This window comes from Stegodyphus dumicola, chromosome 8, assembly GCF_044657685.1.
Source record: "Stegodyphus dumicola isolate Sdum_Otavi_A_Nest chromosome 8, ASM4465768v1".
NCBI classification, from domain to species: domain Eukaryota; kingdom Metazoa; phylum Arthropoda; class Arachnida; order Araneae; family Eresidae; genus Stegodyphus; species Stegodyphus dumicola.
Genome location: NC_140775.1, coordinates 73,383,014 through 73,403,471, shown reverse-complemented (window position 1 = coordinate 73,403,471; position 20,458 = coordinate 73,383,014). Strand labels below are relative to the sequence as shown.

The following is a 20,458-nucleotide window of genomic DNA, read 5'->3' as shown; positions in this document are numbered from 1 at the left end:
TCTTCTGAGCAGATGTTTTTATTTTACTCGGCTTATAATTCGTTACTAAATGTAGTATTTCAACTCCGTCTTTGATATGATTTAAATCAAATTCCTCATCATTTTAAATATTACAAATGCACATCAAATAGTTTTCTGGTTGCAATTTTCTAATTTCGACTATGCGTAATATATGCTTTACGCATGCGCATGGTTGAAAGAAATGTTTAATAAAGTAAAAAAATAAATATTAAGCTTTTTTTTTTTTTGTAAATGTTGATACCCTTTAGATCATAATTGCTTTTTATTTCATAAATTACAGTTTCACATTTTTAATTTTATAATTTCTGCAAGTCATCTTTTCAGATTTAAACTGATGATCTATAATCCGGAATCGCCGAAGTCCCGACGAGTCCGAATTAAAGACTTTTGACCGTAATGAAGTTAAAAATGAAAAATAAATCTGTTAGCAGAAGTGAGTACAACAGCGGACTGAGTAGACTCCGAGCTCAGCAAGAGTGTAAAAAAAATTTAGCGAATCCTTTTGAGCAACCGTTAAAATATGAAACCTTTCATATTTTTTTTGGGGGGGGGCACTGTAGATTATCAGCTATAATGTGGTGAATTTAAATTTTATTCTTTGTCTTTTTAGAAATCTAACAGGATCACTTGTGGTCCCTAGGTCACACTTTGAAAAATGCTATAGTAGAACATAGTTATCTATTAGAACAAGCAAAAATGAGCTTCTTCCCCCTTCCCTCCTCCGCCCCTCAAAAAATATACTTGCATGCAGAATAAAAAAAAGGTAATCTTCTCTTATTGGGACCAGATTTAGAAATGTATGTAGGTTTGTGTCAGTTTGGATTTTTTACTTGATATTGCCGTTTGAAACAGACAACACACGATAGCGTCCGAGAGACATTACCAAACAGCCATTCAGAAATGTATATATGCATGTGTGCATGTAAGTGCGTATATATGTGTACTTCCATACATGCATATATGAACACATACATTCATACATACATACATTTCTGAATTCGTTCCCAATAACAGAAGTGTATCTTAATAGGGCAAGAAAATCATGGCTGAAGCATATAGAGACATTTCATTTTGCAGTGGTGATGCTTTGCATGATATACTTGAGCAAAGCATTTAGGAGATAAAACTGTGTGCTTAGTAAAAGATTTAAAAGTGAATTAGTTATCTGAATTTTTAGTACTTTCTGATTATCAACACCTACATGAAAAAGCACCACATATTTCCTGTATAGTGTGAGAATTTTTGGAATTTTTCTTAAAGCTAATGAGCATAACATTTAGGGGGAAAACTGTGTTCTTAATAGAAAATTTAAAAGTGAATTATGCTATTTGAATTTAGGCACTTTCTGATTATCAACATGCACACAGAAAAGTCATGAAAAAGTACTGCATATTTCTGTGCGTAAGCTGAGAATTTTTCCTAAAGTTAATTTGCAGTGGCCGTCTTATATATGTTATTATTATTAAATAATAATATAGATCCATATATAAGCTGGCCAGTTTCTATAGGGATCTATATTATTATTTAATAATAATAAATGGATCTATAAATCATGCAAAAGATGTAGGTTATGGATTAGTTATGCTAAGTGGAGCAGAATTAACTGATACCAAATGTCATGAAAGCGAAAGGCCTTTTTCTTAAGAGATAAAATTCAAATCTGAAAAGAATTTGATTAGAATACTAGTTAGACAAAAGCATAGCTAACAAAGAAACAGGATATTTCTGTCACAGCACTAAAAATTATTGTTTATGATAGAAAAAAATCTGAAGAGCAGAAATTTGTGGACAGTTAGCTTTAAAGAAATTACATGTTGAAGATGGAAAGTTTCCTGAGGTTGAAACTATTTTCTAAAATTTTTGATTCATTGTCATCCATCCAATACTGCAGTGAATGATTCCATATTAATTGAGGAGTCAAAAGAAATAGCACTTTGAATGAATGTGAAGGAAGCTTGTTTTTCAAGTGAATGGCTGCATAAATTTAAACTGTGATGTGGAATTTCATGTCATAGAATAAATGGAGAATCAAAAAGTGCTCCTGTTGAATCGGTTGAAGTGGGGTTCAAGAATTTATCCACTAAAATAGATGGATATGAATTAAGACATTTCTAATGTTGACAAAACTGCTCCCTTTCCCCCCAACTTATGTTTGCAAGAACCCTAGCTTTCAAAAGTGACCAAGGTCATGCAACCAAACAAAGTAAAGAATGTCTCACTGTTTTACTTTGTGCAAATGCTAATGGTACAGAAAAAATTGACTCCTTTAGGAAGGTCGCAAAAACTGAAGTGCTTCAAACAGGTTAAAAACTCTGTCATAAGAATAATATAATGCAAATATATATTTAATGACATTTTTACAGAATGGCTCAAAAAATAGGAGAAACTATAAAGAGACAAAATGCAAAATTTGCCTTTTATGGCTCGGTATACTGCCCATCCTCAAACGACAAATTTCTTGCAAAATGTGAAAGATAAAGATAAAATTATGGATAAAGAAGACTAGAAATTGTTAGGGTTGAACATAACAATCAAGGAATACATAAACTGTGGTGCCAATGTAATGATATCAGACATATGTATAGTTGAAGAAATAATTGAAAGCATTTTATCAGACAAACTTTCAAGTAGCGGGGATGAAGAGGAAAATGAAGAAAATCCCACCTTCTTTTCTAAATGCTATCTACTACATTGACACCCTCTGAAATTTCTTTGTATGCAATAATAAAAGTCAGAAAACACTGAATATTGTTTACATTTTAAACAAATTGAAAGTACGATAATAAAATTATGTAATATCAATAGTAGATTAGTAGTATCAAAATTGTGCAGCTAATATATATATATATAATTTGTTTTAAAATAAACAAAATTTTAATTTATGGTGTGAAACATGAAAAGTTTAAATAATTAAAGCTTATATATATATATATATATATATATAAAGCTTTTACATAAATTAAAATTTTGTTTATTTTAAAACAAATTATTTCACTTTCTCATTTATGCATAGTTTGAGAATGTTTCATTGAAAGACGTATAAACAGTGCTCCATTGTAGTAAACTTTTTCTCTAAATTATTAATATAAGTTTTTATTTTAATAACTTTTCATGCATGTTTTTTGTTAAGATGCATATATGATACTCTTCTGTTATCAGAACCGGATTCAGAAATGTGTGCATGTATGTATGAATGCATGTATATATGTAAGTATGAATGTGTGTGTATACACATACAAATATATGCACATACATATATACTTCTGAATCCAGTCCCGATAACAGAAGAGTACTGCATCTTCATTTACCAAATTCATAACATGTTTATTTGCATTTCAGAATGAAAGAGAACCTTTTGAAGTTCACGTTTATGGGCATCGAATAATGAAATTTTTCTCTGATAACAACAGAAACATCATATCATTTGCAGAATTTTGTGAAGGCAAAGAACATTGGGAAGTTTGTAGATACTTTTTTGCCTGTTTGCACCTTGTAAGTTACATATATATATATATTTTTTTGAGTATTTTAAAATTGTATTAAGTTATAAACTATTTGCTTGGTTATTTGAAGTTTCAGATAAATTAATAATTTTATAACTTTGACTATGAATTTAGGAAAAAAAAAAGTTTATAATGGCATTTGGCAGGAAAATATTTAGTGCCAACTGTGTAACAAAAGATGAAGCATGCATAACTCATTTGATTCTATGACTGGGGTGCGTTACATTGAGTTTCTAAGTACTTTTTAACCCACTATTAATTTTTTAACTTTTAGTGGGACATAAATGTCCCGTTAGTAGTCAAAGGGTTAAAAGGAAATGGGTCTATGACACATTATTCCTTTTATAATATCTACTGATGTTGGTTTTAATGGCTTCATTTACCAAATTCATAACATGTTTATTTTCACTATTATTGCATCTTCTGCCTTTAATCTGAATTACAAATGTTGTTACTTTACTCGGTACATTTTTTTGGAGGGCGGGTATTTTTGTCTATCCTCTGAACCTTAGTTTTCTTTTGTAGGAAATACAAACTGCAATTGTTTCCCAACCCTGTTGTTTTTAAACGTGCTGAAAAATTCTTGACCTTTTTGCTAATAATGAATGCCTGCCTGTCCTTGCAAGCAGTTATTAGTTTCTATCATTTTCTGCCCATCGTGCGCTTAGCTGACCGACCAGCTTGTAGTTAGTTTACCTCATATAATAAAACATTATTGTGATGTTCATATCTTGTTGACCATCTTACTTACTAAGTAAATAAGACCATCTTACTGGTAAGTAATTACAAAGTATTTATAACCCATTTGTAATATTTTCGTCCACCTGTGGCTAAAATTGCTGAAAATCAATAGTTTGAGATCCATTCAATTCCTAGCAAATGGGCTAGCAATATGAAGTTTTCTTGGTTCCATCCTCCCATGTGCATCAAGAACATAAGCTATCCTTTAGTATGCATCCCTTTCCGTAGGCAGATAGTCCCTGAATATTCAACTTTAATCAAACACGCAAGCAAGGTATAAGATTTTGACTCAGGATGGAACATTTCCCATATTTAACAAAGATAAAAGGGAAGTGGTAAATCATTTGGCAATAAAAAACATAATAAAAGCAAGTTCTGTTGCCTCTCAGAAAAACTTGTTTTAAAAGTGAGAAAATTAGGATTTTTTATATAATAATATAGAACTAAATTAATATTGGGTAGTGAATTCATAGTTTTAGTAATTAATGACTCAGTGCTGGTGCTGACTGGACATCCCACACACACTCACCTGAAAACGCAACAGCAAGGGGTGTCTTTCTGCTATACGGTCATCAGATTTGGTGAACGAGTATTTAAGCTTTTGTGAATATTTGTTTTACTAGTTCGAGGTTCTGTTATTATTACAGTACAAAGTCTGAAATCCGGACGTCCATTATCCAGAATGATCTAAAATCCGGACCTCAAAACCACCAACAAAATTTTTCTTGTAGGCTTTATGCATGCGCATTTTTGATTTTTCCCTCCACACATAATAAAACATCTGGAGAGTCCTGATTTTTAATTTCACTTCAACACTAAATAAAATACCTTATTACTGAAGAAGCAATCATTTTAGCATAAATTTGTATGATCAGTAATTTGACTCCATTGCTGCATATTTGCTTGGCACACATCCTCAAACTGAAACATTCCACATAGATGCATCGTTGATCTGACGCCAACCTGGCGAATCATTATTTATTATACTTTTCCTTTCATAACCGCATGTTTATCAAAACATGACAACTTAAGTAATGACTCATGTAGCTATGCCTAAACAATTTTTTATGTTGGCATTTGAATAATAAAGGAGTATAAGCTTTTATGTTGACATTACACTTGGCGATGATTACAGATTTCAGTTAAATGCTAAAAAATATTGACGAGGAAAAATTTCTTTCCATATGCTAAAAACAGATTTTGTTGATGATACTCATAGACTCAAAGATTACATTTAGGGCTGTTTGAATTAAGAGTAACCGATTTGTTATTCGCAAAAACCCAGAACCAGCGCCAGGGTTCACATGGCCGTGCCGAGTCTAAGAATTTAGGACCCACATCAGGCAGTAAGATATCTAGCGCCGGCCCTCAATAAAGCTTAAGTATATGTGGGAATTTATTTATTCAGAACTCAAATATGTGCAAGAAATAGACATAAATATAATAAATAACTAAACTAATATAATTCAGGCTTAATTGTCTCAGTGTGCGATAGAAGCATGATAAAATGTAACGGAACAACTTGTCGTTAGTCGCCAAGCTCATGATGCATAGCCAAATACGTATAATGAAGGATAGCTAAATTTGATGATGACAGCCGCTAATTTTAATGGTTTTCTAATATCGCAAAACAAAGGTGAAATTTTCCAGTTAACAGTTGTGAAATAAAAAAAGGAGAAGAAAATTCATTGGCTAATAACAGTGATAATAGATTATGTGATAGTATTTAGGAATTGTTTTTATCTATATCAGTACATAATTTAATAGTATATAATCCAGATTATATAAACATTGTTAAATAGAAATTGCTGGGTTTTAAAAATAAATTAGTTATATAAACCTTTAATGTTCTGTTTCTAATTCACATATTGAAATATTAAATGTGATTTTCTCCTGCATGCCTTCATGGTGTAGCAGTAGCACACTCGGTGCATATTCGAGAATTCTAGGTTCGAATCCTGGAAGCACAGCACATTTTTCATGACTTTTTAAAATAAACTAATGTCTCTATACTATAATAAACAAAAACGTTCTTTCTGACTTAATGTGTGCTCTTCTGTTTTAAATACTTATATACATAACAATGGAATTTTATTCTCTAACTTAAATTTCTTAAAAATTCAGTGAATTGTAAATATTTTCTCTCCTAATTATAGTTTGGGTTAATAACCTTGGATATTGTCCTTAGTTAACTTCCGTACTGCATATCCAAACTCTTTTTGGGGGGGAAGTTGCATTTTCCTTTTTCATTAGAGGATGTTTTAGGCTAAATCAGTGCTGTATAGAGATGGAAAGCAAATTACCACAGCCTGGTTCTCATGAAGAGCTTGCTTTGGCCTTTCCATTATTTTAATAAAAAACTTTGGGTGTAGCAGTATATGTGTAAAGCTTACTAGTTAAAATAATTAACAAATAGAAAAGTTGTTTAAAAAAAAAATTCATTATAAAATTTGCTGTTATAGTAAAACATAACTCAGTTATGGAGCTTTTGGCCATTAATTTTAATTATTATTATGATGATTTAGTAATTGTTGAAATAGCATTTTCTAAATTTTAAGCAGATATGCATTATTTTCTAATAAAGTAATCACTGAACAAGCTGATTTTCTTCAATCATACATAAGTACCCGCATTATTCATTACTGAGATCTGCACCTCTGCAGTACTGTTTAAAAGAGCAGTTTTTACATTGTTTTAAACCTTAAAAATAACTTTGTTCTGATGAAGCACCTAGCACAGAGTATCTAGATATTATGAAGTATATGTCTTTGATACCAAATAAGCATAGCTATTCAGATGTTATGCACGTGATATTTAGATTAAATGATTTATGTTGAGTATTGTATGAAACCCAAAAGAATATTATTAGAATAATAAAAAAAATGAGAATTAGCTACTTTTATACATTAACTAAACCTTTGTTTAATAAAGGACATGAACTCTGATATTTTTTTGGTAGTTGATAGACTTGAAATTAATTTATTATAATTTGAATTTTATTCTTACTGAACTCTTATGCTGAGCTATAAAATCTTGCAACATAAAAAATTAAGTTTTTAAACCTGTTCTTAATTGATGTCAAAATGTTCCAGTATATGCATTTTTGGTAGATAGAAAGCATATTTTTAACATTATCAACAAATATACCAGAGGGGCTGCATGAAGTGAGCAAAAATAAGGCCTTCATTTGCATGACATAGTACAAAAGTTCATGAATTCTAACCTAGAAATGCTACATCCATATTTCATCATTCATTTGTTTTTTCTTAAATAGTGTGCTGTATTATTTATTGGGTTACAGAGTGAAGATTAAGTTTTCTTTTACAAAAAAAAAAATATTGGAAATGACCACCATCTTCGTCAGTGTAAAAGTCCACATGCATTCTGCACTACTTTGTCAAAAGTGTGCTGACTGAGATATCAATATATTGTTGTTTAGGATGTTGAAATGCTGAGCTTTCAACTTCTAACATGCTCTTAATGCTGCAAAGTGTTCTTATATGAGACTCGGGCATAGTGACTGTCGTCTTTTCACATTACTGTTTGTTGTTTCTGCCTGTGTACTGTATCACTTCACTGAAAATCGAGCACGTTCCTCCTAAACAGCAATGTTACCAAATATTTGGTATTAATATTTATGATGAGAATTCAGGGACTTCTGAATTGCTCTATATAAAATGCATTTGGAAAGAGTAGGCTGAGTACATTGAAAATTTCTTTGGGAATATCTTAAAGAATGTAAAAGAGATTGTGTTTCACAAGTTATGCTACGCGACTTCTGTAATCTAAACGCATACTTATTTTAATATCTATGTTTCATCTAAATTATTCTGTATCTTCTATTATTTCCTGTTTCTTTTTTTTATGTAGGCTGCAAGTGAAAAAGTTGGAATAACAAACATAAAAAAAGAGGATGGAACTGATGTTCTGTTGTTGACTTTGCTTTCAAAAGATTGAATTTTGAGTTCACTGAACTTTGATTAATTTTGTTCCATTGTGTAGTTAAATTTTATTGTTTGTAAATATGTATTTTCTCTACTTAAGAAGTGTGCAAAGAAGTGCTTTCGACTTGTAAACTTATGTTGATTTGTGTTTTATTTTATTTTAAATGTGTATATGTATAGTACAACTGTATCAGATTTGTTTGTGACATGCGTTTTCACTTGATACGATATCTATGCAATAAAGCAACTGTATAAAATTTTGTATAGTGAATTTAAAAAAAAAAAATTCCAAGTTTATCGTTGCTTAGTATATTTGCAAAGATGCAGCTTCAAAATATTTCATTTATATTTAGAGTAAAGTAAAGAATTTTTCATCTTTTAAAATGCCGTGTTTAAAAAATGTTATGATATTGAGTCATATGAAATTCGTCAAAATAAAATATGAAATAATTATTATGATTTATTTATATGCAATGTTAAATTATTTTAAAATCATAACATCTTTATATGTGTCTCTCTTATAATTATATTAATTCCAGTTTATTGAATCTGATAATTTTTCTTAAAGATGTAACTGATATTGCTAATTTTATCATGAAAAAACTTATTCCAATTTTTGTCAAAAGAACAGAATTTCCTCTCTCTCTCTTTTTTTTTTATTTTTATTTTTTTTTTTTTATTTTTATTTTTAAAAAGTCAAAAAAAAAAAGTTTCTGCTTTCTCCTTTTATAATATCCACAAATATAATTAAAGAATAGATAAATACATTTCTGTAGAAACATTACTTCTCAAATTTCTTGTTTTGAATTTAAATAGTTACTGCAAATTATAGTCATAAAATACATTAATATTAAAAAAAAATTTCAGTAATCAAAATTCGTAACTGTATGATTGATATTTATTAATTCAAATGTGTGTTGCCGTGGATGCAAGACCATTCCATGCAGATGACAATGCATTTTTTTTTTTAATGGAGGCGGTGGCTTAATAAGTTAAAGGCTTCCTATAAGAAGAAGAATTGTTTTATTATATTTTGAAGTAAAACTAATTAGGTATTTTATATCTTAAGTAAAGGAATAAAGGCTGGTAAATTATCTTAATGTCTTATTTTTTTTTTTTTTTTTTATATGTTAAGTACGTATAAGATAAATACAGTTTTGATAAGAATATGTTTAAGTGAAGTGAATAGGATCCAACCCTCTATAGTATTTATAATTTATATATTGTGATCCCTGAATTGCTTAATATTCTCAGGGAGAATATAATTAAATATTTTCTGTATTTCTTTGTGTATGTTATGCCTTTTTAAATGTAGAGCTGAAGTTCAAATATAATGCTTTAATTCCTTCTTTGCATTCTGAAAAATACATTTTACTGTATTTATTCAGATTTCTGGTGGATATTAAATTTTATTTTAGATAATGATATCTTCATTATAATTTCAGATTTCAATATTAAGAAAAATATGATTTACTGACTTTTGTTATTATATTATAAGTAAATGCTTTTTTCTCATTCCAGGAGTGTGTGGGGGGATTTGTTTCAAATTAAACAGTAACTTCATCGGTGATTAAAGCTATAATAAATCAATCCATTTTAATGCTATAGGGAGTCCATTTTTGCAGATTATTTTACATTAAATTACCCTTAACTTTGTAAACTAAAATAATAATAATCATAATTAAGATGTTTGAATAGAATACCCTAGCAGATCATATATATTGTTGTTTGAAAACCATTAATGATATACCCAAAAAAATTCCTGAATTACATATTTATGCATATTCTGCATTTTTTCTAACCTGTACAGTTTGTCTGCAAGTTTTTTAAATTGTCAAAAATCTCTCAAAAGTCTTGCAGTATATGGTCAAACTTAAGTAATAATTTATGACATCATATTTAAAAATTATTCAAATGTTTTTATGTGCACAGAAATTTGAATTAGTCAAAAATTACTTTAAAATCAGGCTGATATTTTTTCTTTAAAAATTAGCAAATCTCTTTTAATTATTGATTGTATTAAAATGTTCTTCAGTAGTATCAAATGTTATTAGAAATCTTTTTACAACAGTAAATATGCCTAATGCACCACTTTGGGGCCCACCAGCGGCCTAGCGGTAAAGACGCTGAACACTGGTAGTTCAGTCCGAGGTTCGAATCCTGCGAACAGGCTGGCTGCATGGGCGTTTTCGTGGTTTTACACATGTGTAACATGTATACGAGCCAGTTTCCCTTAGAAAGCCCTCCACGAAGTCATCCCTTCCTTTAGGCAGATAGCCCTCATGTGCTTTGCCATAACTGAATAACCCAACCCAACCCCCTCCCCCACTTTGGGTATTGTTGGTTTTTATTGAGATTTTCATCTTTGTTCATGGCATCAGAAACCTCATCAATTTAAAAAAAAATATCGAAGTAGTGCCATTAGAATTATAATGTTTGACAAACTGAAGCATTGTAATTAATTAAGAATTGCAACTTCACTTCCAGAGATATTCAGCCATTTCAGGAGGAGTACTATTATAGTCTGTTTTCCTGTGATTAGATAAATATGTTCATTACAAAAATTTTGAAATTTAAACAATTTGAAATGAAATGCATGATTATCAAATTCTGCTTTTTATTGATGTGGAATGGAAATTCCTTTTTAGTATAAACTGTTTTTAAGAAGTAGCTTATAATATTTGACTGCCATGTTTTGAATTACATGTGCGAATTCATGTACTGCAAAACATTGAAACAACTCCTATTATAGTTACAATAGTAATAGTAATATTGCGGATAAGTCATAGTTAATTGCCAAATTTTTGTTATTTCAAGTGGTACTATAATTAATTTACCTCTCAGTGCTGCCAATGGGCATTACGCGGATAGACTGGAATTTTCTTAAAACACCTGGAAAAGTCAGGAAATTTCAATCTCCTGTTTAAGTAGCAACCCTGTAATGTTCAATATAAATCAGTATTTATATTCTGAAATATACTGGCCACTGCCAGATTTGGTGGTGGTCTTAAAGAAGTGCCATTACTAGAATATTCACTGTTTTAAAAATGTATTGCTATAAGTACAGGGCTCTCATAATGTGGTTTGACTGTATTTTTCGAAAAATATCTGCATATAAGGGGAGGTGTGCAATTAAAATCCACTATATTAGATATACATATATTTTTAATGATTAGGTTAATAAAATCTGCATTTTTATTTCTAAAATTTATTTCTTTAATTGAAACAAGTACCTTACTTTTAACTTTATTTATTTTTTTAAAGGAGGTGGTGTATTGAGAAATACGGCAAAGCACACTAGGGCTATCTGCCTAAGGGGAGGGATGCCTTCGTGGAGGACTTTCTAAGGGAAACTGTTTTTTAAAGGAGGAAAATAGATATTATAGTTGATTCACAGCAGTGGATATCTGAACAGCTAAGTTTGCAGAATCAGTTATAGAATTTGTAACTAACATTAAATCAAAAGAATGATCTTTTATTTTTTTCTCATCAATTTCTTGTGCATAGAAAAGCTATATTTTTGTGTCTTTGATTACCATTTTGGTTTAAATTGGTTACCAATTTAGCTGTCAAAATTTAATTACTTTAATTCTAAAATTCAGTGTTAAATTTGGGCCTGTTTTAGAAAGCTCAGTTGCTTTATGTCTGGTCGTATTTCACTTAGTTTTAACCATAAATTAGGATTCACTTTTAATTTTATTCCGTATTTATTTTTCAAATAACGACATGGAAGGAAATCCTTGTTCACACAAATAGGTTGTGCAAAAAGGCAATAAAATTTTAATAGCTTTATCTAAAATGTCTTAAAATTCTTTTTCTTTTTTTCCAATTCAGCCAAAAGTTCACAAATATTTTATTTTTGAAGTCATTAGCTAGAGTTCGATCACAGTAAATTTCTATCAAGACAAAATTTCAGGTATATATGAACAAAATTGATTTCTAATGCAATTTTCTTTATCATAATCCTCAGAAAAATACATGTTTAAATTATTCATCAATGAAAAACAATGATTTTTAATGTCAGATGCTAATTCTTCTTTTATTTTCAAATTATTTAGGTTAGAAAACTTTCCAAATGTGGTAAAAAGCTTAAAATATTATTATCAAATTCTTTGATTAATAGTTCAAGTTTTTTTTATCATTGCATTTATTTTATCTCTAATGGTAAACAAATTAATGTTTTGTCCTTGTAATCCTAAATTAATTCAAAATTCCAAAAATATCAGCTAAAATATGCTGAACCCGCTAACTATAATTCACTAAATAAAAATCTTTGTCCTGTTAAAGCCCGAGCTTTGTCACTGCATACAGTAATGTACTTATTCCAAGGACTATCATTCTCAGACATAAAAATGTCAGTTATATTGAAAATTTCATTTGCAGTTGCTCATGAAGACATTCACAAAATAAGTATTCTTTGGCACTTAATTTATCTTTTTCGAAATGTCTGTAAATTAATAATTGAACAAATTTCATTATATCAGTATAGTGTCTCTTTATGGAAGTTGCCATTTCATGAATTTGTCGACTTACTGTATCATTTGATAATGGAATATTAATAAGTTCATTAGCAGCTTTTTCATTGAATGATGCCAAACCGATATCTTTAGCTGCTGATAATATATGGTTTTCTCCAATAGTGTGAGCTTGCTCAGTGTTGGCAATCCTTGGGAATACTAAGAAACTAGCTTCTAAGTTTTTCACTTGAAGTAACTATACCTTTCATTACTTGCTTACTATTTAGTTCACCACAAACAACACATTGATGCTGAGGGTCCATTTCTCCTCCATTCTAAGTAAACCCAAATGATATGTAACTTTCATTATGTTTTATGTAAACACTTTTTCCTTTCTTTTCAATATTCATAGTTCTAGTAGAATGTCCTGGATCCATCACTTTTCCGCATAGTCAATCCTAGCCGTTTTTCCATTTTGAAAATCTAGGTTTGTTTTATTATTTTTCACAAATATTTAAATGCTCAATATATTATGACTTCTTCAAAACAATGATGATATTCTCAAGTCCCGTAGAAAAATAAAGAATATAAAGCAACAAGAAGACAAAATACCTGCTGTTAGAGATAGCAAATCGATGTAAAAAAGAATTATTCTAATTGAAAATGATGGCGACATAAAGTGTAGACATGCTAATAAATGGATTAACCCTAAAAGAATTAATGAGATACTGTTATCTTTTTATAGGAACTTATTTTTATTTCCTATTAAATGCAATAGCTATTTCTGCTGATCCTTTTAAAAAGATAATTACGATTTATTTTGCTAAATTCTTTGAGCGGCTATTGAGCTTGAACAAAGTTCAGATTGCACAAATTCACGAGTGTTAGAGAAAAAATTTAAACAAGATGTTGGGATATTTAATTTTTGTATTTAATAGTTAAAAATACTTTGTGTACCACCAGTTGAGAATCGTTGGTCTATATTGAATACCTAAGACATAATCGTAATCTCTAAATATTGTATGAAAATTGAAGTATATGTATCTTTTATATTTCATCTTAAATAAATTTCTATTTTATAATAAAGGCAGTAAGTGATTATTTAAATCCAGTATCCAAAAAATATTTCATTAAAATAAAAATACTTTTAGTATATTTTCTGATTTTCAATGTAAAATTGTAAATTTTCAAAAAGCAGTTGTTATTAAATTTCATACATAAAATAGCTTATTTTTATAGGAAATAAAAGTTAATATGTTTCATTTCTCAAGGTATTTGCATCAAAGTAAAATTAACTTATATCGCATTGAAATTTATTAGGCTAGGTTGAAAATGTAGTATATTATGAAATTATTGATAGCTTAAAGCAACAATTTCAAGAACTAATAAATAGGTAAATACTTTGAGAAAGAATTTGCTGTTATGAAATCAAAATAAATGCAGAATAAATTATTCATATATCTTGAGATTGAGTGATTAATGACAAATAAGATTATTCAACTTTAATATCAGATTAATGTAGTTTTATTTTGGGAGCTAAACAGTTTATTTAAAAAGTTATTTTAAAATTATGTATGTATTTGCATGTATCTGAATTCAGTAATTTTGATGAAATATTTTTGTAGTGTTTAAACAATTAGACACTGAATTCTTATTATAGTCATAGCTGTTTATGTATTTATCATTAATATATTTGGTGCTATTTATATTTTAATGTGACAACATTGCCATATATACATTGAATATTTATAACTTTTTTATTCTACTGTTTTTAATTATTTTTAAACTGTGTAATGAACTAATAACCTTTATGCATAGGCTGTTATGCTATGTTTCTTGTCATGGTTTGACATTTGCACTGCCACAAACCTTTTTTGTACTACAGCATATGTATTCAGCTTTTACTCCACTTCTTAAAATACTGTTTGTTATAACTTTTGTATTTTATACAATATTTCACAAAGTGTTAACTGTATATTTATATGAATGAAATTATTAAAATTATGCATAACATAACGAAGGAAACTTAAATACTTTATGGATGTGCATGCCTAATATTAATATAGCATAATTTACCTCTGAATGAGCATATTCATGAATGATTTTTCCTATTCCAATATGCATTTATGGAGTATAATCTTCTAGATTTATATCTGTATGGACTTACTGGAGTTTGAAGTGTGTGATTTTTGAAATCTCATAATAATTAGGTGGCCAGTATTAAAACATGTCAAATATTATCTTAGTATTTAAAATAAAATATAATTCATTGATGTATTGATCATTGTGTATATGATTTTCATAAAAATAATTTTTTGTTTTATAATAAAGTAAAGTTCTATTGAACCTAGTGTTGTTGTTCAGAATGTCATAATTTCAGAATATTTAATTCTTATGAATATGGGACACATCATAATTTCTTAATATATCCTTTTATTTGAGAAGATGGATTTTAATTTGACTATATGAGGCAGAAAACTATATATATTAAATGTAGGGTCAATTAACCTAAAAATGGCATAATTAACTAATCTGTTGCTGTGTTTTAGCTACATGAAAAATAACTCCAATACAGTCAAAAGTCTTTAATCTGGACTCGTCGGGACTTCGGCGATTCCGGATTATAGATCATCAGTTTAAATCTGGTCAGATGGCATGAAGAAATTATAAAATTAAAAATATGAAACCGTAATTTATAAAATAATGAGCAATTATGATCTAAACGGTATCAAAATTTACAAAAAAAGGAGCTTAATATTTATTTGTTTACTTTATTAAACATTTCTTTCAACGCGCGCATGCCTAAAGCATACATTACGCATAGTTGAAATTAGAAAATTGCAACCAGAAAACTATTTGATGTGTATTCGTGATATTTATAATGATGAGGAATTTGATTTAAATCAAAGACGGAGTACATCGAGATGAAATACTACATTTAGTAAGGAATTATAAGCTGAATAAAATAAAAACATCTGCCCTGAAGATAACGATAGTGCTGACAGATCAACTTCCAGTTCACTGCGTGCCGCAACGTTCTTCCTCCCCCCCTGCAGAGCAGCGTGAAATTGATAAACAGATTTCGGAACGGTTAGATAAACAAAGGATATGCCTTTATCCATTTTTTGTAGCAATTCCACTTTTTGTTTGATGGACATCGAAACATACTTTCCATTTGTAGATCCTTTGGGAGCTCCAGCATCGGAAATTTGACATAATCGAAAGTTCAAGCTTACTTTTATAAAATTGCTCTTACAGTCTGCAAAAAATAATAAGCCGGATCCAATTCGAAGATTAAGGAACAACGCAGTCATCAACATTAACTGAAATAGATAATTAGATAATTTTAGCTTATACCGTCTGTTATACATTAAACGCACACGCGAAAACGTATTCTGCGCTTGCGCAGACGCATATGCACAGTCGTAAAGGTCTTGCGCGCACGCGTAAACGTTTATGCGCATGCGTCAAAGCAGCACATGCGCAGAAAGATTTTAGCTTTGAGGTCCGGATGAGATCATTCCGGATTATCCTTCAGACTTGTGATCCATGGGCTGCACCCAAGAAATTTTATGCAGCCTGCAAACACGTATCAAGTATGCATTTGTTGCAGGTATAGTGTAGGTTTAGTGATATTGATTGAGCTTATGTGCATGACTGCTATTGAAGGCAAAAAAAGATGGAATAATAAGTTTGGGCTTTGTCTTTGCCACTGTGTGCTCGTATATCAATCCATGTGACTAGGGTAAAGTGGGAGGACCTGCCACATAGGTGCAATCAGTAAATTTTGTTTTGGAAATCAACAGGTAGTGGCACTTCAGGAATCTGGTATATCTGTTTCCCTCCTCCTTTTGTGTTGATATTTCTGATATCTATATATGTAGGAAGTATACTCATCGGTGACTGATGCTTAGTTATGTAACACGTGATCTACTGCCAGCCCCTTGTAGGGCAGTGGAGGTGTGGAGATAACACCAGATACAGACGAGTATAAGACCTAGTAGGGAACAAACAGGCTCCTTAGAGGGGTTTGGTTCCAGGCGGACAATGTCTGAGTATAGCTAGCCATGGATGAGAGCAGACATAATCTTTCAAGGTTTATGTGTAAGATGAAACCACAATAGTTGGAGGGACTGCTAGAGATTGATAATTCTGTGAGAATTAAGAAACTGTTATGGACTGAGCTTTATTAACCAACGCTAATGTCAATTTCATCTATTACCCGCTATAATGTTCATTTCATCTTTTCATCCCATCTTAGTAAATTTATAAATAAAACTTACCTTGTCCTCCATGTGCTCTTAACTATATATATATATATATATATACTTTCCTGGAGTCAGTCTCTAGTTGTTTAACTAGATGTGAAGTTCATATTGCTATTTAAATGGAGAATAAGCTGACATATGCATTATGCAAATTGTTTATTTTTGCTTGTTTTTAGAAGAGCATAATACAGTTAAAAAATCTTTAATCCGAACTCGTCGGTACTATGGTGATTCCGGATTATAGATCATCAGTTTAATGGCATGCAGAAATCATGGTAAGATGGCATGCAGAAATTATAAAATTAAAAATATGAAACCGTAATTTACGAAATAAAGACCAATTATGATCTAAAGGGTATCAAAATTTACAAAAAAAAAGCTTAATATTTATTTGTTTACTTTATTAAATATTTCTTTCAACGCGCGCATGGGTAAAGCATACATTATGCATAGTCGAAATTAAAAAATTGCAACCAGAAAACTATTTGATGTGTATTTGTGATATTTATAATGATGAGGAAATTGATTTAAATTATATCGGAGTACATCAAGATTAAACACTACATTTAGTGAGGAATTATAAGCCGAATAAAATAAAAACATCTGCCCTGAAGATGAGAATAGTGCCGACAAATCAACTTCCGATTCATTGCGCACGCGCGACGTCCCCCCCCCTCCGGCAGAGCAGCGTGAAATTGATGAACAGATTTCGGAATGGTTAGAGAAACAAATCACCTCTCTGTCACTTTCTTCATGCCCTTATCTTTTTTTTTTCAGCAATTCCACGTTTTGTTTGGACATCGAAACATGCTTTCGCTTTGTAGATCCTTTGGCAGCTCCAGAATTGGAAACTCTTTTTGACATAATTAAAAGTTCAAGCTTACTTTTTATAAAATTGCTCCAACAGTCTGCAAAAAATAATAAGCCGGGATCCAATTCGAAGATTAAGGAACAACGCAATCTGCAACATTAACTGTAGATAATTAGAATGCGTTTACGCATGCTCAGAAAGTTTGTAGCTTTGAGGTTCGTATTATAGATCATTCTAGATTAAAGACTTTTGACTGTATAATGTTAGAAATGTGCATAATTTTTCAGCGTTGGCTTTCATATAAAAATTCATCTTGTTGAATTAAAGTTGTAAATAAAATTATAATACAGTACAGTATCCGAAGTCCGGACGTCCATTATCCGGAATGATCTAAAATCTGGACCTCAAAACCACCAATAAAGCTTTTATCGTAGGGTTTATGCATGCACATTTGATTCACCCTTCCCCGCATAAAAAAAAATCTGGAGAGTCTCGATCTTAATTTCACTTCGACACTAAATAAAATACCTTATTATTGAAGAAACAATGATATTAGCATAAATTTGTACGATCAGTAATTTGACTCCGTTGCTGCGTATCTGCTTGGCACACATCTCAAACCAAAACATTACACATAGATACGTCATTGATCTGACGCAAACCTGGTGAATCATTATTATACTTTCGTTTTATCACCGCATGTTTCTCAAGACATGACAATTTGAGTAATGAATCATGTAGTGAAGCCTAAACCATTTTTTATGTCAGTAATTGAATAATAAAGGAGTGGTAACCTTTTATGTTGACATTACGCTTGGCGATGATTACAGATTTAAGTTAAATGTGCTAAAAAAAGTTGACGAAGAAAAATTTACCAAAACTTTCTTTCCCTATGCTAAAAATAGATTTTGTTGATGATACTCATAGACCCAAAGATTACATTTAGGGCTATTTGAATTAAGAATAATTTATTTGCTATTTACATAGTGACAACGTACCTATTTTAATTAATATAAGGGTAAAACAGCACATTCAAATTATCAGAGAATCTTTCTAGAACTTTGCTAATAGAGGGACTCCAGGCGTCACAAGAATCAGACAGACCCTATCAGTAACATCTGGAGTCCCTGTATCATTTGCTGTCTAGGCCAGGCGTATTCAAATAATAAATAGAATGATAGATAGAAGTCACCTAGTTCCCATAGCAACGTCTGCTGGGAAATGGAGAAGCATTGTAACTATTTTTTAAGAGCTAACCCGAAAAATTAACTTTGGGCCATCCTGGACAAATGAAATAATTCAAATTAATATGGAAAAAAAAAAAAAAAAAAAAAGAGCCAGGTGACTCAATACGTAAAAACGTGTGGTGATTGTGTGAGATAAAGGAATATTTAATTGATTTCATAGACGTTGATGGAAAGATAGGAGAATGTATTTCTGAACGCACTGTAGAAAATTAGTGTCTTAATTGACACTTGATGGTTTAAATATTGGACAATGTCGTTATCAGTCTAACGACAACGGGTCTAATATGGCTGGCATTTCTAAAACATTACAAGCTAGAATTACAGAAATGAATAAGCTGGATGAATTTGTGCCATGTTTGGCTCACTCCTCGTATTTTGTCAGTATGCATTCTGCTTCTTAGTGCCCGGAAGCAGTTAATCTGTTTGGAATTACTCAGAAAATACTTCACTTTTTTGTCGGATGCACTAGTCGACAGTATATTATTAAAAAATGTACAAAATACAACTTAAAAGGAATCAGCCAGACGAGATGGTCGGAAAAATATGTGGCTATGAAAGTCCTAATGAATTTACTGGAAATATTCAAATATTTAAAAGAAATTAAAGATATTTTTCTTGATACGGAATCAAAGCATGAGGTAGGACATCTGTTACATGCTGTGAAAAATTTGAATTTACTCAACCTGAATATTTGAGCAAATATTTTTCCAGAATTCAATCGAGTAAATATAAAAATTCAAAAGGAATTCCTCTTCCGCGTTCTGTGTAGTTAACGAAAGAACTAACGAAAACTGAGGAATTATAAAAAATGAGAGAAAAATCCTATGGAATATCGGGTACAAGAGTCTAAAACAGTAGCCGAAAAAATCGCAGTTGAGTCTATTCTAACAAATAAAGAATTCTAAAGCTCAAAAAGCAATCTGATGAACTGTTTGAGGACGAATCACGAACACTTCAACCTGTTCAGATCGAAGTTTCAGCTAATTAAAACGTATTAAAAAATATCTACGATCATCGGTGAGCAAGAGCGTTTATTAAGTCTCGCGATTCTGGCAACCGAAAATCAAACCGCAGATCAAATTATGACGATTTCATGCACTTATTTGCAGAACAAAAGGCTTACAGAGTAAAATTTTAATTTTCGTTACTTATTCCGTGATATTTTAATAGCATTAAGGCAGGTAAGAATTTAAAATTACTTATGACATAGGAAGTATGAAAAACAAGACAGGAAGCACGAATACTCTCAGTAATAGCCCATATTCTGTATAATCGTTTCAGAATACTTCCTTTCGGCAATAGTCCATATTTTGTATGCAATGGTTCCATTAGTGGGTGAGCAATAAAAGCCGCTGAGCACTAGTAGTTTGGTCCGAGGGTCAAGTATAGGTGAATGTGCTGGCTGTATGAGTATTTCCGTGATTTCCCTGTGTGTAACATAGATACAAGCCAGTTGTTCCTTACAA

At 30.6% G+C, this 20,458-nt stretch overlaps 1 protein-coding gene across 1 annotated transcript in view; it reads left to right on the top strand.

The window, feature by feature from the left end:
* Positions 1 to 15,017, top strand: part of LOC118201630 (condensin-2 complex subunit H2-like) — an 87,608-nt gene extending 72,591 nt beyond the window's left edge. The window contains exons 3-4 of the mRNA XM_085822001.1: positions 3,361 to 3,513; positions 8,136 to 15,017. Of these exons, the coding sequence (XP_085678127.1) occupies positions 3,361 to 3,513; positions 8,136 to 8,222 (240 nt within the window). The 3' untranslated portion in view covers positions 8,223 to 15,017. The remainder of the gene's footprint in view (positions 1 to 3,360; positions 3,514 to 8,135) is intronic.
* Positions 15,018 to 20,458: the final 5,441 nt, after the last annotated feature.